Source organism: Polypterus senegalus, chromosome 5, assembly GCF_016835505.1.
Source record: "Polypterus senegalus isolate Bchr_013 chromosome 5, ASM1683550v1, whole genome shotgun sequence".
Classification (NCBI taxonomy): domain Eukaryota; kingdom Metazoa; phylum Chordata; class Cladistia; order Polypteriformes; family Polypteridae; genus Polypterus; species Polypterus senegalus.
In genome coordinates, this window is record NC_053158.1 from 31493418 (window position 1) to 31516583 (window position 23166).

General features: G+C 38.1%; 1 protein-coding gene across 1 annotated transcript in view; it reads left to right on the forward strand.

The window, feature by feature from the left end:
• The window catches only part of LOC120529862 (meprin A subunit beta-like), a 33978-nt gene continuing 10812 nt past the window's right edge, over nt 1–23166 (forward strand). The window contains exons 1-10 of the mRNA XM_039754080.1: nt 1–60; nt 1795–1813; nt 1983–2033; nt 2137–2180; nt 4177–4255; nt 6569–6686; nt 7837–8015; nt 9580–9798; nt 11983–12135; nt 19235–19450. Coding sequence (XP_039610014.1) covers nt 1–60; nt 1795–1813; nt 1983–2033; nt 2137–2180; nt 4177–4255; nt 6569–6686; nt 7837–8015; nt 9580–9798; nt 11983–12135; nt 19235–19450 — 1138 coding nt within the window. The remainder of the gene's footprint in view (nt 61–1794; nt 1814–1982; nt 2034–2136; nt 2181–4176; nt 4256–6568; nt 6687–7836; nt 8016–9579; nt 9799–11982; nt 12136–19234; nt 19451–23166) is intronic.

The following is a 23166-nucleotide window of genomic DNA, read 5'->3' on the forward strand; positions in this document are numbered from 1 at the left end:
ATGGTCATTGTCACCACTGGTACCATGAGGCCATATCTGGACCAAACAGAGGTTGTACAGGTAGTCCAGCTTCTCCAGGATGGTGCATCAATACGTGCATTGCTGTGTCTCCCAGCATGGAGGAGATTTCAGGAGACAGGCAGTTACTCTAGGAGAGCTGCACAGGGCATTAGAAGGTCCTTAAACCATCAGCAGAACCGGTATCTGCTCCTTTGGCCAAGGAGGAACAGGATGAGCCCTGCCATAGCCCTTCAAAATGATCTCCATCAGCCCACTGTTGTGAATGTCTCTGATCAAACAATCAGAAACAGACTTCATGAGGGTGGCTGGAGGGCCTGATGTAAACTAGTGGGCCCTGTGCTCACTGGCCGGCACCATGGAGCTCGATTGGCATTTGCCATAGAATTCCAGAATTGGCAGGTCCACCACTGGCGCCCTGTGCTTTTCACAGATAAGAGCAGGTTCATTTTGGGCACATGTGACAGATGTGAAAGGGTCTGGAGAAGCCGTGGAGAACATTATGCTACCTGTAACATCGTTCACCATGACCAGTTTGGTGGTGGGTCTGTGATGGTCTGGGGAGGCATATCCATGGAGGGACATTAGACCTCTACAGGCTAGACAACGGCACCTTGACTGCCATTAGGTATTGGATTGAAATCCATGAACCCATTGTCAGACCCTATGCTGGTGCAGTGGGTCCTGGGTTCCTCATGGTGCACGACAATGCCCGGCCTTACATGGTGAGAGTATGCAGGCAGTTCCTGGAGGATGAAGGAATTGATACCATTGACTGGCCCTCACGCTCACCTGACCTAAATCCAACAGAACACCACGGGGTCATTATGTTTTGGTCCATTTGATGCCACCAGGTTGCACCTCAGGCTGTCCAGGAGCTCAGTGATGCCCTGGTCCAGATCTGGGAGGAGGTCCCCCAGGACACCATCTGTCATCTCATTAGAAGCATGAACCCCCCCTCCCCCCGACGTTGCCAGGCATGCATACAAGCACGTGGGGGCCATACAAACTACGGTGTACAATTTGGAGTTGCTGCAATGAAATTTCAGCAAAATGGACTCGCCTGCCTGCCTGCCTGATCATCTTTTCACTTTGATTTTTAGGGCGTCTTTGAATTCTGCTCTCTGTAGGTTAATAATTTTCATTTCCATCAAACGATGTGGCATCCTTTTGTTCCTAACACATTACCCAGTCCTTATCAGCACAGATATCCAGTGTTCCATTTATTTTTTTGAGCAGTGTACATCGGTCACTCCATTGTGAGAGGGGGGGATAGGGTTGGGGTGGGGTTTGCTTGCGCTGATAGCATGTTGCCACTCTCACCACATGAAGTACCAACTGGATTGGGACCCGAGTGCAGCCAGTGACACCTCAGCACCAAACTGGAAGCAAAAGGTACAAATTAAAAGTGTTCTCGGTCCAATGAAGGGCAGTGATGTACAAACTTATTCAATCAGGCTGAGCAGCTCTTTTATCAGGGGGTGCAAGAAGTCATTGTTAGGGATAAGGGGGGCTGGGTGACCAACCTAGGGTGTCACCAGGGTGAGAGTGGGTGGGTTGAAGTTTAGGAAAAAGTGTTGCAGAATCTCATCCTATTGATGTCTTATTTAATAAGCATGTCTCTTAGAAATGTAAGACGCACTTAAGACATTTCCAAGTCAGCTCACATATTTAGATTTCATGAATAATGTAATCAATAAGACAAACATGAAAATCAGGAAGGTTTGGAACAGCCGATGAATTGTAAATGTTTTTTTGTTTTTTTCTTCTTTTTAGCCCACTTCAAAAACAGTTGGTAAGTGACTTTTAAAAATTTGGACGTCTATAAAATATGCATTTAAAACTAAAACACCACACATTTTTAATACAGAATTCCCTGACATAATCTGTGTGAAAAATACAAATTTGAATACAGCATGTGCATTGCATCGGCTTTCGTTCATCTTTGCCTTGTTTCTTTTCAGAAATTGACGTTGATCAAGGGAAAGAGCTAGACATATTTGACATCAATGAAGGTAAAAATAAAAAACAAAAATACAATGTCATTGTAAATTAGATGCGTGTTAACAAATGTATATTTTAAATTCTGATTTTTTTTTTTTTTTTTTTTTTTTTTAGCATCTGGGTTAGATCTAACAGAAGGTGACATCATTCTTGATCCGGTGAGTCTGTAGCACACACAAGTATAAGAAATAACATTGAAGAAAAGTGCGTATTTGGAGCTAATTGACACCAGCAGCTCTCTATTAGGGTTAGCCAGAAGTTGTTATAATGTGGTGTTTTGGGTATTTTTATTTATTTTTATTACAATATAAATAATACACGTAAATATGCACATAAATAATACAGATTTTTTGAGAATCTGTAAAATGTTTAATTTCCTTTTAGAGACAAATAAAGTAATATAATCCGTGGGCAATGGTGACAAGTGTGATGAAATTAACTGGTTGTAAAAGATGTTTTGGAGATTATATTCTTTAAATCTCTCTATTATAATAAAAAAAAAAATCCTGGGATGAGACGAGACTTTCTAGCCTGGGGCAAGACGTGACTTTTTCAGAGAGATACTTTCATGTCCCGCGAGACGAGACTTTGTACCAAGAGAGTTAACGACACCTGGGGCTGGAAATAAAAGACAAAGAGTAGATGACAAAGTAGAACGTTGCAAAGAATCCAAAAACGCTGGCACAATACACATGCAGAGTAGGTTAGAGATAATGAAAGAACTAAAATTCAAAAGTCTCAAAAAAAAAAAAAAGGATAGGAAAAATTGCATTAGCACAAATAAAAGGAAATTATTACTCTGTGAAATAATGGAACAGTGAAAAGAGATCGAATATATTGTTCTGATTTAAACTTTTAAGTCGGAGACTTTTAGATCGTCTAATTCGTGTTGCCATCAGGGAAAAGTAGTGTTTCTTCTCAATGAAGAGGTGTATCCGCGAGAATTAAAAGATTTGTTGTTTGGCGAAAGTGAAAACCACATACGCAAGTGACAGAGACATGAAGTGGCTGGTGCGTAACGCAGACCAGAGGGGTTAGCAAGCGAAGATAGCAGGGGGCAAAGCCCCCTAGTCTATTTAAGATTTATCAGGGCAGCTATTTTTCTTATGGTCTTCTTGTTACTTGTTTTTCTGGGGAATGTTTCATATGAGCAAATTTACAATATTTCCTTTATATTTGAATTTACCTTTGAATTCTACCATTAAAGGTGTGTTCAGAGGCGTAGCTAGGGTTTCCTGGGGGGACAACTGAAGATTTCACGCCCCCTCCTGTTTGCCAAAATGCAATGGGGAAGGGAAAGAAATTTTTAAAAAATGTATTTAAAATAATAGTATTTTAAGAAAAAAATTTCATATAAGTCTCCGAAAATGATAACACCGCCTCGTGTTGTTTAAAATCTAAATCTGTTATTAGTTTTTGTAAGAAAAAAAATTGTTTTCCGCATTTAAAAATGATTTTAAATAAAGTATATAGCAAATTATAAAGCAAAATAATTATATATTTATAAAAACTGCATTACTTACAATTTATTTGTATTAAAATATGATGGGGAAACGTCTAGACTTTTGCAGCCATCTACTAGAATACTTTACCACAGCCCAATCAATTTTCTATCAAACACATAAACACAAATCACTTTCACACAGAAATGGTGTTTGCAACAACTTAGACAACGATACACTAATGCCGCATGTCAGTCGCACGACCTGTTTAATAACGTCAAAAATGTTTCTGGGTGGGAGTCAAGCATGTTAGAGTAGTGGAGGGGATCAATTATTGTCTGTTGGGTATACAGAACTAATACGTGCTTCGAAATCAGAAAGAGACAAAAAACATAGGAAAAGATATCGTCATACTGATGGAGTGATGGACTGAGTATGCAAATGTTTTTTATTTACTTTTTAGTGCATTTAAGAATGAAAAACATTTCATTCTAAATTTTCGTAGTATCAATTTGGCGCCCCCTGGATGCTGCGCCTGGGGACAGATGTCTCCCCTTGCCCCCAGCTACGCCACTGGGTGTGGATGATTGCGGCTTTAATTCTAATTTAATTTTAATTCCCTTCAAGAGTTAATTGGTGAAGCAGACCTTTAATCGTTTACCATAATAGTAATATGTGGTGCATTTGTAATAATATGCATTTCAAATTTTAGAGACAAGAGAAAAATTCAATTATTGGTGATGAGTACCGGTGGCCAAAAACTATTCCTTACTATCTAGAAGACAGTCTGGGTAAGATGTTTACATGTTTACTTTGCACATATGGGACTAATATTTTAATGTTTGTATTATGTCTATTTCCTTGAAATTGAGATATCTATCTATCTATCTATATATATTTATTTTATATATATATACATATATATATATATATACATATATATACTGTATATATGTGTGTGAATATACACTACTGGTCAAAAACTTACAACATCTCAGTTTTTATGGAAATACACGCAGAAATCAAGGCATAGAACAAATAAACAATGGTAAATAAAAACAAATAAGTGTACAAAATGTTCACATTTCTGATTCATCAAAGCCAAACTGTTGTAACCCTTTTTGAGACACCAGCTCTGCCTCCAGCATAAGAACCATTGACCATGACACTTCCTCCTCCATGTTTGACAGTTGGTGTCACACACTGAGGAAATCATCCTTTCAACAACTCAATGGCATACAAACACCCTGTGTGATGAAGCAAAGATTTCAAATTTTGATTCATCAGTCCATCAGACTTTCTTCCAGTCTGCAGAAGTCCACAGCTGGTATTTCAAGGCCTTATTTTGTCCTTTAAGGAATGGCTTCCTTCCTGACACTCACACTCACCCTGTGAAAGCTGCAGCACAAAGTCTCCTCTTCACAGTAGAAACTGACACTTGCTTTTGTCGAGCTGCATTATGAAGCTGTGCTTGAAGCTGTTGTATGGTGAGGCGCCTATTGCACAACATGGTGACCATTAGAAACTTGTCTCCTGATTAGGTTGTGACTTTGGGTCTGCCCAGATCTCCTCCTATGAGTTTCTTCCAGTTTCCAATTGCCTTGTAGGACACCACTGGACTCACTGACACTTTGATTTTTTTTTTTTTGTGATTTCTCTAAATGAAAGGCCTACACTTCTAATGGTAATAATGCTCCATCTCATTTCATTTGTTAATTGCCATTTTCTTGCCATTATCACTGTTATATTGTCCAAGTAGGAATTCAGAGGGTGAAGTAACACAGTCTGTTCCAACTCTGCTTTAAGACACACAGAGGAGTTTTAAGTACTCAACAGAAGGTGGGACACCTGTGCAAATTGTCTGTTTCATCTTGCAAAGCTTCCTTTAATTGCTGCAGAACATCTGGAGATTGTAACCTGTTAACTGTTCCCTGAGAAAGGTCCATTTGTAATATTCTGATACAGGGAGTCCTCAGGTTACGACATAGTTCCGTTCCTATAACAGTGAAGTAACCCAAATTTTGGTGTAAGTCGAAGCACACCCTAGCCTAAGTCACTTACCTATCCTAACACATTTGCAAAATCATAACCTACTTTAGAACATAAAAACACAACTAAGCCACAGAAAAAGGAAAAGGACAAAAATATACTGTACTGTACACTATACTGCAGTAACAGAAAAAAAAATGACAAAAAATTAGTGTAAAAAAATTCCTTACCTTTATTCCTTCCAATCTCTTTACAATGTCTAATTTCACTTCCATCGTGATGCGTTTCCTCTTCTTCGAAGCACTACCATCTGAAGACTCTGACTTTAGTTTGAGCAATGATAAGGGCCACAAAGTCGCCACAACGGAACACTTCATCCGCATGCAACACAACGAGTTTGCCAACTCCCTCACTCATACATTGCGTTACTGCGTATTCTTCCGCTGTGTGCAACCAAACTAGTTCGCCCATGCAGTCTGTAAGTACGACGCTAATGGTGTAAGCCAAAACACTCATGTCTCAATTTTTTAAAGTTTTTATGGGAGTGAGAGTTGTAAACTCGAAACATTGTAACCCGAGGACTCCCTGTATTTCCCTTTTCTCAGTTTTTGCTAACTTAAACCTTAAGTCATTTTCTGCTTACCTTTTCACCATTTTAGGTCCGTCATTGCATTTTAACTGATTAAATTTGAAGAAAAATGGGAAAATCGGAGGTATTCTAAAACTTTTGACTGGTAGTGTATGAACGCACAGACTGTTGGCCAGTGACATGTGATGCTCGATCTTTCCTTTGAAGTCCATTAGGAATAACACTGAATAGAGAAATTTAAAATTATAACTTTGATTTCATATAATTGAAGGAATTTAGATATAAAGGTAGATAAATAATAGTTCAATCTATAAACAAGAATTTAAACGTGTATAAGCTTTATTTAGTATTTCTCCTCATACTGTTTCATGCCATTACAGCAACGAGTGCCCATCTCAAAATGCATTGCTTTAGGGCTGTAATATGTTTTACTTTTCTAAAACACGGAAGTATGTGATACTGTATATGATCTACGGTAATGACTAGCAGTGTTTTAATCAGTAACTGTCATCTCCTCCCCTCCAAGAAATAAATGCTAAAGGAGTAATTCTGAAGGCATTTGAACAATATCGATTAAAGACTTGCATTGACTACAAACCCTGGTCTGGAGAAAAAAACTACATTTCTGTGTTTAAAGGTAGTGGGTAAGTAAATATGGGATGTTATACTGAAGAGCTAAATTGCTTTATCTTGTCTGCAAACCATTCAGGATTTTAGTTAATGGAAAAAAAACAGAGCTCTTTAAAGCACATACAGTCATTATTGGCATTTCATAATTTCACACCTAACTGCCATGCAGTCCTAAAGTCCCAAGTTAAGATGCCATCCTGGTGAACAAGTGGGTGGAATTGGCACATTTCCCTTCTGTCCGTATGAGTTTTTATTCAGATATACCACTTTTCCTCTCACATCTGAAAGATGCCTGTGCTATCTCTAAGCTGGCTTGGCGTGAAATACTTCATGTCACGTCTAGTCATGAAGGCCTGAAAAAAAGCCAAATAAACAAATGCATATCCTAACTACCTCTATACTGCAATAAAGTGCTTGACAGAACCTTTGAAAACAGAACGGAGCTCAGTGCCAGATGCATTACGGAAGATTTGAGACTTTGGGTAAAGCTTCAGCATTCATCATAACACATTATCAAAGAACCGTTCTTTTGGTCAGGTTAGGTGCATTGGCGATTCTAAATTGTCCCTAGTGTGTGCTTGGTGTGTGGGTATGTGCCCTGCCTGGGGTTTGTTTCCTGCCTTGTGCCCTGTGTTGGCTGGGATTGGCTCTAGCAGACCCCTGTGACCCTGTAGTTAGGATATAGCGGGTTGGAGGATGGATGGATAGATGATGCCCCCTTTCAGTTCTAATCCTCCTTTAGTCAGCAGTGGGTCTCAAACTCTGGGTTTTCGAATTCTTAAATAGCCTTTGCAGCTAATGCAGCTGAAGAAGAACTCCTTTTGGTACAGTCGCTGACTGGGGTTTCTTACTGCAAGCTTGCCCGTTACATAGCAGCAGGTTCTCTCCCTTTCAATTCTCACCTGAAGGCAAAAGTCGTATATTGTAAGAGGTGCATGTCTGCAAGACAATAAAATAAAATAAAAATGGTCACAATGCTGTCTGCTTTATGTTTCCTTTTTTTGTATGAAACAAAGTTTCATCATTTTTATCACATACTTGTCAGTATCAAGTATTCACAGAAAAAAATTTAAGATATAGAAGGTAAAAATGGAGTATTCAGATACTTAATGATAATCATATTCTCTAATGTTATAAGAACATAACATTTCTTTGTATAATTAGGTGCTTCTCTTCTATTGGGAATCGGCGTGTTGGCAAGCAACAGTTATCTATTGGAGCCAACTGTGACCGGATAGCGACCATTGAACATGAGTTTCTTCATGCCCTTGGATTCTGGCATGAACAGTCTAGAGCTGACCGAGACGGCTATGTGGAAATTATTTGGAATGAAATTTCACAAGGTATGCATGATATTGTTTCTGTAAAAGGAATTAGGAGGATGTGATCTTGGTATTCATGTGGATTTTCTCCAGGATCTTTAGCATATCCTAAAAATGTATGTGTTAGGTCAGCTGGTTGGACTGGATTGAGTGGATGGGTCTGATATAGGAATGTAAAGATGAATTTTGACTTGCCCACCCAGGGACAGTTGTAATAAGGTGGGAAGGAGGAGAGATTTGACTCTGTTAATCAATTATATTTGTTGTCTTTGGCAATGTCAGTAATTTAGCAAATAATTCAGCAAGGCTGCTACTTGATTTCCCTTACCATTAACTGTGTTAGGATGGGGTCTCTGGCCTTTAGACTTCTGTCAAGGTAGCTGAAGCACACCGGTTTTAAAAACAGAATAATGCGATGTATTCATACAACACAAGTATTATAGAAATATGATAACTGCATCTATCTGTCTATATATAGGACAGGATGCAGACAGACAAACATAAAACAGAGAGCATTAGAGATAAATAGATTTACTATACCAAGTGTATAAAGATGATGTCCAGTGTTGTGTGGAGCTGCTGCTTTGTTGCTGCTCTGACATCAAGTGGAGGATTCTTCTTGCATGTAAGTTTCAGAGAGAGGGGTTGTTTTAGAGTTTTTTTGCACAGCACCTCAGGGAATCCGAAAAAGAGTTTCTTTGAGAGAGCCAGAGAATATGGCTAGATGTGATGAGTGTAACTACAACCCCAAATCAGAAAAAGCTGGGACAGTAGGGATAATGCAATAAATAAATAAAAAATGCTGCAATTCTTAAATTTACTTTGGCTTTTATTTCATTGTAGACAGTAGGAACAAAACATATTTTTCACGTTTTGTCTGGTCAACTTTATTTCATTTGTTAATATACATTCATTCCTGCATTTCATGCCTTTATAGCTTTTTGTTCTCACTTACGTCCATTTTGCATTTTATGGCTCAACAAGGGGCCTCTGGAAAGGTGCCAGTTCAACTCTGATTTACACCTTTGTTATCTGATGAAGTCCAGGCGGATCCTGGAGTTCAGTCACTTAGTTTGGAATGTAAGTGGGAATGTGCAGCCGGACGCCTGCATCCCTGCTAAATCTGCTTTCTTACCAGTCCTGGTGTGAATGGACAATGCCCACTTTCTCCTAAGTGATGGAAGTACTGCAGATTGTTCATTCAAGGGCACTCGTTCACTTCAACCAGATTTAAACAACAAAAATAACAATGAAATACATAAACATACATTGATACGTAACAATGAGTGGGCCCTGTAAAGGCCCGGTGGTGCAGTGGGTAGACTCAATATGTCGCAGATGTAGTGTTCTGGGTGGGCATCATACTAAACTGTCTACTGTCCGCGTAAAGTTTGCACATCCTCCTTGAGCTGGAATGGGTTTTCTCCCTGCGTCAATAATAAAGACAGGATTTACTTAATGTACTGTAGAATGAATTCTTTTTACCAGAGGTTTCTTAGCATTGTTAAAGGTGTTACATAGCAGCAGCTTTTCCAAAGTGAAACATGTGAAAGGTGCTGTATGACATTTTTTTTCTTCTTCCTAGGGAAGGAACACAACTTTAATAAGTACAGTGACAAACAGTCAAACTCTCTAAATGTGGCTTATGACTACACCTCGGTCATGCACTACAGTAAGACAGCCTTCCAGAATGGAACAAATCCAACAATAGTAACCCAGATTCCACAGTTTATGAATGTCATTGGCCAAAGGATGGAGTTTAGTGACAGCGACTTGCTGAAACTCAATAGACTGTACAATTGCTGTAAGTTTTTATTGTTATTATTGTTTCTGCATGAATTAACATCTAAGCACTCTCAAACTGAGCTGATTCAGCATTGCTAAGGAATCAAAATAAATTGCTCCCAGATGAATACAATGCAAGGCTATTCAAATAGTTTGCATATTCTTTGATGTTTCCACCTCTGCCTGGTGATCATTTGTATTGTGAACTTGAAGGAACTTGTGAACTTGAACTGTTCTTGAACATGGAGGAGAATTTGAATAATCCATCCATCCATTTTCTTAAACAGCTTTATCAGGACAGGGTCCTGAGGCAGTGGAGCTGGAGCCTAAAACTCTACTGGGCCCATTTCTGTATGTGGTTGTCTTTGACTACTGCATGGGGTGGCTAGCCCACTTGCTCACAAATTCTGTACTAACACATTCTGCTTGGCTTTCTTTAAGAATACTCCTATTCCCTAGCCTGGCATCTCGGTCCTGCGAGTTAAGCCTTTGCCTCTAATTGCCCAACGCTGCCAAGCCTAATCTTCTCTATGGAATGACCAGATGAGACATTACAGGCCTAATCTTTAATTGTTCTGCTGGTGAAAAGAACAAGGCATGCTTTTTTTTTTTTTAAATTAGAGATGAGGAGATGAAATGTGTCCAAAAATCAAAACCACAGATCGAATATCAGGGATGTCAATAGATTGGGCAAAAAGGCCTACAATACTAAACTCAACCTGTAGTTGTAAATCTTAAGCAAAATATCATGAAATCAGGAGTGCTAAATATAAAAAGTCACACACTAAAAATTTAGTATCAGCCAATTGTCAGTGAAATACTCAGGTTCAGCAATGTATTGAAATATTTTATTTAGCCAGGTTATATCAAAGGAGCATAGTATGGAAGATTATTTGTACCAAAATTTAATGCAATCCAACATGTTAACTACGCTGCAATGCAATGTATATGGAAGTAGGTTGTTTAATTTTGGCAACATATCATTTTAAAAACATATCAACAAAATTTCACTGCAGCACACAATTTTAATGTCAGTTTAAATTGCAATACAAAAGCACATTACATTTGAATTTATGTCCATAGATCGCGCTTCATAACTAAAAGCAAAGCAGATGTGTTACACTTCGCTAAGCAACAGCACAGGTGTATTGCGTTTCAATTCAAGACCACGCTATAACTGAGCCAAAATTGAAAGCAAACAAAAGGTGGAGCAAGGAGGTATCTACAGTTGGGAAAACACATAAAAAGTGCCAAACTTAAATAGGCCACTTGCGTATGTATTGCATTTCAATGTCGTTATACAATGGCTTCATCAACATATACCTGATAGGCTCACAGATATCACATAGAGACATCCCATATATGGAATATGAAGACCACCCAAGACTTTGTTATATGATAGCCTTTTGACATTTATTCCATCAAAAGTATTACAAAGAAAGAATTCTTACCAGAATCCGCAATCTTGGATGAACAACCGTAGACCTTTATAGTGTTGTGTCAGTGACATCACACACCAAGTGCCTCTACCTACCCAAGCATAGTAACTCTACAGCAACTGTAAACGAAAGACTCCAGGACATGATGGTGCCCAGCAGGAATAACTTTTAACATTACAAACACCTGTCCTAACAGCAATGTAAACTAAAAGCTATTAGTAAATGGTGTCAAAATGAAAGAACAAAATGACCACAAGTACTAGATCATCATGACAGTTACTATTTTCACGTAAATTCTGAGAATAACTTCCATGGTCCCGGATGCCATATAGATGATCTGGGGCCATAAGTTTTGCGACCCTCCAGTGATGCCATGTAGTTTTGCACTTACATGACTTGATCAGCATAGACTTTAAGATGTGGAGCCCAGGCAGGCTGTCCTGCCATGTAGCTCACAGCAGTCTCAACTTTCTGCAATGGAACTCCAAGCTGCCTGGGGGTTTTCCACTAATTTAGGTCTTTGTAAAGTCTTGCAAAAATACCTGGAAGGGTAGAACAATTCTGGTCACTGGCATTACTTTCAAAGTATGAAAATGTTCATTTCATTAATTCTTATATAGTATTTGAGTAGCTCCAGACATAAACCTAACAGATGATATGTTTTACTTTTTATTTTCACAAGCTGTACTCTCTCTGCTTTATGTCAGAAGAAGCGGACAATGGATGCTTTTTGGCACTTCTCTTTTACTCTCTGTCTGTTTTAGCATCTTCCCTGACATTTATGGAGCACTGCAGTTTTGAGAAGGAAAACATATGCGGTATGATCCAAGGCTCAGACGATAATGCAGACTGGCAGCATGTCATGAAAGCTAATGGAGCGCCAGATACTGATCACACAAACATGGGCACCTGCCAAGGTAAATATGACCCAATATCTATCCATAACTTCTTAAATGTATCTTAGCTTGGCTGATAGCATAAACGTTTATCTTTAAATTAAAAAAAAAAGCTACTGAACTATGCTAATTTCTTAAACTTCACATGAGGTGAAAAGATAATCATGTAGTTAAAGTGCAATAAAACAGATTAAAGATCTGAGTGCAATGCTGGATAACATCAAGAAATATTTAACTCAGACCAAAGAACACTCGAGCCTGGAATATGGCCTTATTTTTAAAGCATAAACTGATAGTGACAGCAGGACTATAAAATCTGCCTATGAAAAAAAAGGGCCTCCCCAATTGGCATCACGATACAAATACTTTGTCCAGTCCTATGACAGTCATTTCTCTGTCAGTGCGCTGATACTTTTCCTAAGTTTGGCCCGATCCTCTCTCAACATTTCACCATCAAAATCAACATAGCTTTATACCGTACTCCACTTATGTTCCAACAGGCCAGCCCTGGAGAACCATAAACGTAAATGATTGTGGTGAGAGGTTATCCTCGAACATATACAAGGCTTTATTATCCCTTAGACCAGCGGTTGTCAACCTGTGGGTCGCGACCCCCAACATGATGATTTGCCAAGGGTCGCCTAAGACCATTGGAAATATGGGTTTTGTCTATTCTAATGTGTAAAACTTGTTATTGTACAAATTTTTTCCATTGTTAGTTACTAGTTTTTTACTATAATTGTCATTCGAGGGTAGATGTTGCAGACAATTGAATCAGAATAATTTCAAACGTTTTGTCGTAACTTTATTATTCTTAACTGTTTACATTACTGTACATCGAACGGTTATGGACTTCTTCTTCCATTTCCAACAACATATCTTTGCAAAACAGGGTTTTCCAGCTTGTTGGTTATCAAGTCTAAATACAGAAGTAGACTTGTTGCAGAAGATGGTCTTCGTTGTGCTCTTGCAAAGACTGCCCCGAGAAATTCTGATCTGGTGAGAAAGAAGCAGCCTCAACCTTCGCACTGACGTTGGCTTTTTACGCGTACTGTCGCAACAATTTTGTAGCAATGTAGTTTACTGTTGTTATAAAGACTGTTACCCATGCTATGCCATGCTTTTCACATATTCACATAAGTATACAACATGAATATGGTGAATACAGTTCAATACACAATGAAGAAAAACAAATAAACGTAAGTCATAAAGACAAAATTTAATTTATTTGTAATTAGAAATAAATATTTCACAATATATAATTACATATTGTTTTTGTTATTAATCACTACGCTTTAATTATGTTCAATTTATAACAATGAAAATACATCCTGCATATCAGATATTTACATTATGATTCATAACAGTAGCAAAATTACAGTTATGAAGTAGCAATAAAAATAATTTTACGGTTGGGGTTGCCACAGCTTGGGAAATTGTATTAAAGGGTCGCGGCACTAGAAAGGTTGAGAACCGCTGCCTTAGACCTAGCCTTCCATACAATACTGAAAAACTAATCATTTCCATATCCATGTTTCTAATTCAAAGTCAATCAAAAGTTTCATATTCTGATGCTCTCAAAAACAGACAGCTGAAGTTGTGTGCCCCTTTTTCTCCGGGGGATTATAGCATGAAGCCGCCCGCACAGAGCGGCCTCTTCAAGGGACTAGTGGTAACAAGATAAAATTTTCTCATAACTAACCTTCTTGGTAATAATAATCATATTTTCATTCTCAATGGCTGCTATGCTGGCACATACCACCAGTAACAGTGAGCTCTAGCACTAAAACAATTATTAAGACTTATTCTGAAACAAAAAGATTTTTTTGAAGACTCAAATTATTTTGAAGTTTGATGTTTTGAGTCTTCAGTCCTGTCCGCATGTGCTTGCATTTATGATTTCACTCTTAAATGAATGCCAAAGGTGGAGGCAACTCACTAGGAAAAACACTGGCCAGTTTTATTTATTACACATAGAGAGTGAAATTAAAGAGAAAGGAAGAATTAAAATATGCAAAAATTTAAATATCAACAAACAAAACTAAATTAATAAAACAAAAAAAAATTAAACGTAATATAAGACAACAACTTACAGAAATGTAAAAATCTCTAAACAAGAATGTAAAAACCATGAAGTCAAATTCCACAGTTCTATGAAGATAAATCATTTATACAGAGCCAAAATTAAAAAAAAAAAAAACACAAAAATTGAAAACAAAAATCAAAAGACTTCTAAACTTAATCGAAAAATGCACCCAAAAGGGAGCAGAAGAATGCCGCTCATACTAACTAATGCCACTGCAGGTGAATGGTGGCAGCAGGTGCTGAATATAATCCTCAGATACTGCGGCACAGCCTAATGGCAGCACTTGTGGGCAACAACTTAATCCTGGAGCTGGCGCTGCAACTTAACAAGATGATTACAAAAAGTGGCACAACATTTAACTCTACTAACAGAGGGGCTAGTTTATATTTTATGCTATCCTTTTGTTTTTAGTACTATTGCTTTTGCAAATGGCAGCAGTCGCAAAATAAATGAATCAGGTGAGGGGAGCTGGTAGTATAAATAAGCTAAGGTCAAAACAGGGATATTGAGAATCAAGGAAACAAGTTCAGAATGAGAAACCAAAAGTCTGTTTAAAGGGGGTGTACCAAAAGAATGGAAAACCAATAAAGTAATCTGTGCACAGGGCCAAGATACAAACTGGAGCATGTGGTCAATTTACAGAAAATGTCTGAAGCCAGAAATTGATTTAAAACTCAAAGCAACTCAGTAGAGGGGTTTAAGTTGTATTCACAAACTTGGACCTGGTGATGTCACGTGTCGCACAGTTCCAGTTGAATGTACCTCACACCAGCTTAGCAACTGTCAAGAGAAACTCAAAAAGCAAAAAGGCAAGATGGTGCTGCAAGACAAGGCATTTCATGTTTAGAATTGTTAAAAACACGTTCGCTAAACATAACTCTTGAATTTCCTGGCCTGCAAAATAACCAAAACAAAGTTTCACATTTTTTTAAAGACTTAGAAACCAATTAGAGATATTAAAAACAAAACACAGACAATGGCCATTTTATTAAGGACATTAGTTTTTTATGGATTTCATGTGTCATTACCTTTCTTTTTTGAATTTGAATATTTTTCTTGCCTGGGCTTTTGGTGTTCGTGGGCACTGCTATGTGATGTCATCAAAGTGACAATTCAAAATCTGGTGCCACATGCTTCGCAGAGTCCAAGATTGTAGACAATCAGCACACCAAATTGCAAAAACGTTTAGTTTTTTACTTTAATGCTTGATATTTGATTTCAAATTTAGGATTTCTCATTGGGGTTTGGAATACCGTAGGAACCTTTTGGGTTTTGAATTTTGTACTTTGTCAGCCAGTGTCTTGCCTTGTCTCTACAGGTGGCTGGTTCTGTTCAGCTTCAGTTATCTACCAGATAATTTGCTGACCTGAATCTTTTTTCGTCATTGTAGTGGTGTTATTCTGACCATTTTGCTACTTACTTTCCCATACACCCATGCACTACAGTTTTGACACCTGTCAACCAAGCTTACTGTAAATTATGGCTGGGCCAAGTGTGTAACCCCTTGATTCCTTATCAAACCATTAATAAAGCCAGTTCTCAGCAAACCAAACACAGAAAATTTCATATTTTCATTTGAATGGGTCGGCCCCTTTCCTTCAGCTAATATGGTATCTAGCATTACAACAACACCTTTAATTTATATAGCACATTTTCATGCAAGATATGTAACTCAAAGTGTTTTTTAAAGTGGAGTGGTGGCTCTGAGGCTAAGGATCTGTACTGGCAATCGGAAGGTTGCCAGTTCGAATCCTGTAAATGCCAAAGGGGACTCTGCTCTGTTGGGCCCTTGAGCAAGGACCTAAACCTGCAATTGCCGAGCGCTTTGAGTAGTGAGAAAAGCACAATATAAATGCAAAGAATTATTATTAACTCTTTCAGGGCTGATGTTGATTTTTATTTATCAAAATTCAGGGGTAGAGGACGGTAATCAGCTGTAAACTGCAACAAAACTTGCCCTTTATGTTTTAGTTCAACTCTCTTTTGCTTGAAGGAAAGTTACGTAGCTTTGTTGAATTGACCTCGATTCCCTGCACGTGCATGAGTAGTGTAGAGCAAACAGCCTCTAAAATGGCAGCGACATCTGGCGAGAGACTAAAGCAAATGTGCAAAGCAAAATACTCCATGGAAGATTTACATATTATTTATGAATCAGACTTTGACTTTTCAAACTCTGAATTTGATGCAAGTGATCTGGAGATGGAAAACGAAAAATGAGGTACCTGCATCAGCCTATCAGTCCCCAGTTAATTGTGGTGCTGAACATATTTGTGTAGCGGAGGAAGACAGAGAGGTAGCCGGCCTGCAGTGTATTCCTGCTGGCCATTGACCCGTCCCTGTGCAGCCAGAGATTTTTGGAAAACATATTCAGCCCTGAAAGAGTTAAAAGATATTCCAAAAACAAATTCCAGACACTAAGGATAAATAATTAAATGAAATTACATATAAAAAAAAAATGAAATGCATCCATTAAAAAGTAATAGAAGAGTCCTAAAATTGGGATTAAATTGCTAAACTCATTAAGGTCTCTGATGGCTATAATGGTAAGTCTGACGCTATGATCAGATGGGCAGGGAGGACAGAAAAACAAAAACTCCAACTGGCAAGATGCTGTAGAAAATAAACCTGCAAGGCCAAAAGGACACCAAGGCCCCAGTGAACTTCCTATAAAACATAAATGTACCATGAAGGCGTTCATTACTCTCTTGGTGCTCTGCCACAGAAAATTGGAGTGTTCACAATCCTTCCAACATCACAAGTAGCTGTAAAGTACTTTGATCAGACAACAGTGCTGAAGAAAAACAGAAAAGAAAACAGAGAATAGTAGTTGTTAATAATAATTGCATATCTATTCAGTAAATTATATTGTAAAACATAATATAATCTATTGGAACTGGACCAAAAAAAAAAAAACAACTATGAAAAAGCAATTTAAGAAAGTTTTTGCTGTTGAGCCTTAATCGTGTGCATTAGATAACTGTTACCCAAGATAAACTTTTTTGAACTGATGTACCATAATTAACTACTTGTAACTTGGTCCAGAATGAAAAGAAATATAATCAGGCTTTAATATTCATGAAAAAAAAATCCAAAGTGAGAAATAATGTAAAAAAAATTCAACATGCAGTGCCTGCAGTCTTAGCAGCACTCACAGAATTTCAAAAGATCTCTGGTCTCAGAATTAATCTGAATAAAAGTGTACTCTTTCCAGTGAATTCGCAAGCATATAATATTAGATTAGACACCCTTCCTTTTATCATTGCAGAACAGTTTAAATACCTCGGGGTAAACATCACAAGTAAACATAAAGCTCTTTATCACCAAAATTTGCTGTCATCATAAAAAAAATTAAGCAAGACTTGCATAGATGGTCAACCCTTCATCTCACTTTAGCTGGAAGAATAAACACTGTTAAGATGAATATTCTTCCTAAACTCCTTTTTTTATTTCAAAACATCCCAATATACATTAATAAATCATTTTTAGGCAATTAGATTCAACAATAACCTCATTTATTTGGAATTCAAAACATCCACGCATCAAAAGAGCGACCCTACAAAGACAAAAGGCAGAAGGTGGCATGGCTCTACCTAACTTCTAGTTTTATTACTGGGCAGCAAATATACAGTCGATAAGAACCTGGACACAAATAGAAGAACATACACAGGCATGGACCGCAATAGAATTAAAATCCTGCAGTACTTCTTTGTATTCCTTGCTCTGTGCTCCAATAAACACACGTTATCGGTAATACACTAATAACCCAATTGTGCTTCACTCACTTAGAATCTGGAACCAATGCAGAAAGCATTTTAAGACAGAGAAGCTTCTATCTGTGGCACCTCTGCAAGAGAAGCACCTCTTTCAACCTTCACAAACATATGCAGTTTTTAATATCTGGAAAAAAATTGGAATTTACTTGCTTAGAGATCTTTATATAGACAACGTCTTTGCATCCTATGAACAATTACATTCCAAATTTAACATTCCAGCTACACATTTCTTTCACTATCTTCAAATCAGGAACTTTGTTAAACAGAACCTTCCAGATTTTCCTCATCTTGCACCCTCATCCATGCTGGAAAAAATATTGCTCAATTTTAAGGAATTAGACTCCATCTCTACAATATATAAAATCATTTTACAATCCCTCCCTTTCAAAGATCATCCAAGAGGACACTGGGAAAAAGATCTCTTAATTAATTTATCAGAAAAGGAGTGGAAAGTAGCAATGCAGAGAATTCACTCGAGCTCCATATGCGCAAAACATACAATTATACAACTCAAAATTATATATCGAGCACATCTGTCTCGACTAAAACTCTCCAAAATGTATCCAGGGCATGATCCAACCTGCGAACGTTGCAACCAAGCCCCAGCCTCACTAGGTCACATGTTCTGGGCCTGCACCAAATTAACATCATTCTGGACCAACATTTTTAATTACCTTTCAGACAGCCTTGGACTCACAATCCCTCCTAACCCATTAACAGCTGTGTTTGGTGTTCTTCCAGATGGGTTTAAAGTGGAGAAAGACAAACAAATTGTGATTGCCTTCACTACACTGTTGGCACGCAGACTTATTCTGATAAACTGGAAGAACCCAAACTCTCCTCTTTTAAGTCAGTGGGAAACCGATGTGTTATACTATTTGAAATTGGAAAAAATCAAATACTCAGAGGATCCGTACAGACTTTTTTCAAAACATGGCAGGATCTAATCAGTAATATTTTAAAATAAGCTCATAAAGCACAGAGAATTTATTAATTTAGGTATGTTTACAAGCCTTAAATTTAACGCCGTTGGGCTTGCTCTCTCTCTCAGGGGTGGGGATCGATCTGTTCTTAACTTAATTTTTCTTTTTTTTTTTTTTGCTTTGTATGGATTGTAATAAAATTAATTAAAAAAAAAAAAAAATAAAAGTTCCCTAGTATGTTCAGGAGATGTTTTATTGTTTGATAGAAGCAGATAACATTTGACTGATAAGAACATGGTTCGTACCGCAGTGTGTTGTCAGTGCTCTTCTTATTGCAGGCACAGGATATTTCATGCACTTCAGCACAGCAGAGGGGTCAGTGGGGAGCAAATCATACCTGGAAAGCAGGACCCTGTACCCAAAAAGGAATTACCAGTGCTTGCAGTTCTTTTATTACAACAGTGGTAATGAGAACGACGAACTGAATATCCACGTCAGACAATACAGTGATTCAGAAAGTAATGGCACACTGAAAGGATTCGGGCAAATAAAAGGTACGTGCAAAACTGTATATTCTTTATGCATACACATTAAGATGGTTCTTTTATCCCAGGAAACTTGCATATTATTATTACTCTACATTTGGCAGACATCTTTATAATGTTACATTTCATGTTATTTTTTACAATTTGAGTACATACAAGTTATGTGTTTTGTTTACAGGGGATTACAGTTTAAAATCTCAGCTTCTGTTCCATATGGCCCTGTTTTTAAGACAAAGACATCCGATTCCTTCTCCTTCACATTTTAATACAATATCTCTGATACTTAAAAGCTGTACAATGTGCATTATATTTGAGCTTACATTATTAATATATTATTATATTTGTATAGTGTTGTTTCCATACTCACAATATAAAAGGATAAAATGCTAAGAAATTTTTGTATTTAATTTCTAAAAAAATCAGTATAATATTCAAAACAATTTGTTTTTTTGGCACATTGTGCAGTAGTTAGCTCTGCAGCCTTACAGATCCAACATCCTGACTTCGGATCACAAGCCAGTCTCAGTTTATGTGTTGTCTGCACATTCACAACATGTCTGTGTGGTTTTATCTCCATGTGCTCTATTTTTCAAAACTCATCCCTAAAGACATGTCGGTCAGGTTCACTGGTGATTCCACGTTGGACTTGTGGGTCCTTGTGATGGGGTAGCCAAGTACAGTGAATGTAGTCAGGGTGGCAGATATAAATCCCCTTAAAATAGTTTGTGACATTTCCAACTGATTGATTAGTTCAGGTATTTCTTGACCCTCAATAAAGATAATTTCATGTCTACACCCTTAATTATTATCCCCTGACTAAGGCTGGCTCTTACCTTGCTCCTTCCTTGACAGTGATATTGGCAAAATGGAAGAGCTGGGCTCAGAAAACTAACAGAATGATAAACAAACTACACACAACAATTCTATTCATCATAAAACATGTTTATTTTCTACAATTTATCAGGCTAAAATAATAACACTTTAGACTATTTTTCAAATGCAGTTGAATAAACCATATATGATAAATAAAGCTTTAGCATTACATAACAAAAGTAGTCTATCCCAGTAGCACTGGTGCAAGCTGGAAACCAGTCATGGATGGGACACCAGTCCATGACAGTACTCAGTTATGCACCATCGCACACATTTAGATAAGGGATTATGAAAATAAATAAGTAAAGCTGGGTGGCACGGTGGGTAGTGCTGCTGCCTCGCAGTTAGGAGACCTGGGGTCGCTTCCCAGGTCCTCCCTGTGTGGAGTTTGCATGTTCTCCCCGTGTCTGTGTGGGTTTCCTCCTGCAGTCCAAAGACATGCAGGTTAGGTGCATTGGCGATCCTAAATTGTGCTTGGTGTGTGTGTGCCCTGTGGTGGGCTGGCACACTCCCCGGGGTTTGTTTAATGCCTTGCGCCTTGTGTTGGCTGGGACTGGCTCCAGCAGACCCCCATGACCCCTGTAGTTGGGATATAGCAGGTTGGATAATGGATGGATGAATAAGTAAAGCTGACTCTGTGGTACAGTGTCAGGAACAGAGAAAACAAGTCAGAAAATGTATGCATGGCATGACATTCAGGGGCGGTCAAGAGCTGTGCAGGCACTAGAGCCCTCAACAGACTGTTAAGCTATTCAATTATAACAAATGTTTGGGAATAACAGAAGTGAAAGGCAAACATTATTACAGTGGGTGACCATTATGGGCAACTGGTGAATGTGGCACTCTGAAGGTAAATTATCCAAGGACCAGATATTCAAAATCCCAAACTGGGACACTTGTGTGGCATGTATGCCTACACAAAGTCCATCCTCACTGGTTTCATGTCTGCTTTATGAACAGGGCACCAAAAAAAAAATGATGTGGAAACAATTTAATGGCAGTACTTTCTATTTTTGTCTGCTTCTTGGTCCTCATTATGATGCTGTTCAAATTTAACATAAGTTCCTAATCAATCTTTCACCCTCGGGTAGAAATGATTAATCCATTAGATGATATTTATTACTTAAGTTGTGTGTGCTTTGGACTGCAGTCCTGTGCACTCTGAAGCAGCCAATGACAACAACTTCCCACTCACTCACACACAGTCTGATGAGGTTTCATTAACTTACACTGGGGATCTGTTTGCTACTAGTAGTGGCTATCGAAGATGAAAAAGGAAAGTATACAAAATGGACAAGCTGAAACAGTAAACTAAGTTGTACTTGATGTCACACAGATGGTTGCATTATTTTAAAACAGACAAGCTAGAAAATTCAAGAATACCTTTGAATAGAAGATTTTGAAATTTAAAACTGTGTACAGCACAATCTTAAGATATCTCAACAAAAACTGAACCATCTCAACAAATTTCTTTGAAGAAAATGTCTGTCAATTTCCAACAAAATTTGTCCTTTTTCAGGACCGAGTAGTTTCATGCGAACAGACATGGCTATCGCAGTAGGTGCTTCACTCATTATATGTGAGCACACCTAAAAAGCAGAGCTCTTTACTAATCTCAGAGACCAGTGGCAGCTGTTCACTGTTGTTCCACATATTTAGTGGAGGATGTCATGCAGGTGCATGTTTGTGATGGGACTTCAGGTAGGGTTGGTGTGTGCGTATCTGGGCTCACTTAATTTATTGACCCGTTAACAAGTATTGGCAGGTAATCGCTGTGAGATTGCCAGGTCATGTGATGGGTACACAATTTAAAAAGTACCATAAACTGTCATGGAAAGAAAGAAAACATCAGGACTTGAGAAGAGGGTAGGCATACGATCAGAGCACGAAGAACTTGGCGAGATGAAGTAGTTGCAAGCATCCAGTCTAAGGCTGACTGTGGGGCTTCAATGAACCAATGAAAGGGGTAAAAAGAGGGGATATGCGAACATGATTTAAAGGAAAACTGTGTGTTTTTTCTGTTTTGTAATAGCGAAAAGCATTCATCCACGATGGCACTTTGAAAAAATTGTGACGTGAGATGATGCAACCATTTTCATAAGATAGCCAAACAGTGTATTGGTGGCGTCATTTGTCTAATATTGAGCTAGTGGGAGAACTCAAAATTCCAGGCATCAATGCATCGACATCAGCTATGAGTTGCGTGGCCAACCCATGCCATAACTGCCACATTGATTCTTGGGATTGGAGTTCTTCCACCCTTCCAGTACTAGAGCAGTGACAAAGATTTTTTCAAAGCTCCCACAGGAAAGAAAACCTTTAGCCAATAAAAAAAAGACAAGACTATCCCCCTTTAATTTAGCTGAGAGAAAAGGAGGAGAATTTTGTATAGATGTTTTTTATGAATATTTTTTAAAGTTATCTATTGCACAATTAGGACACTTTCAATAGACCATTTTTAGAATTGTTAATAAAGAAATGTATTTGTTCTTTGTAAAGCATCTTGTTGTGTCTATCTGTACTCGGACTCGCTGGTCCTAGATTACTGGAGGGCGGGTGTTCTTGGCTTGTCCAACAAAAGTGCTCATTCTAGGCCATTATAGAAATGGAATCACAATTTCCTTAAACATAAATGTGCACTCAGAAAAAAATCACTTGAAAAACTGGAGAAACTGTAAGCTGACATTAAGCAGCCCAAAAACTGAACAAAAGTCCCAGTGGAACTCTACGCTGTGCCAACCAGCCAGTTTACATAACAACATATTCTTAAATGTTTAATCCATTTCAGGCTCACTGGATACTAAAGCCTACCCAAGAAGCAATGGTATATTGATAAAGTTGTTGTAATTAAA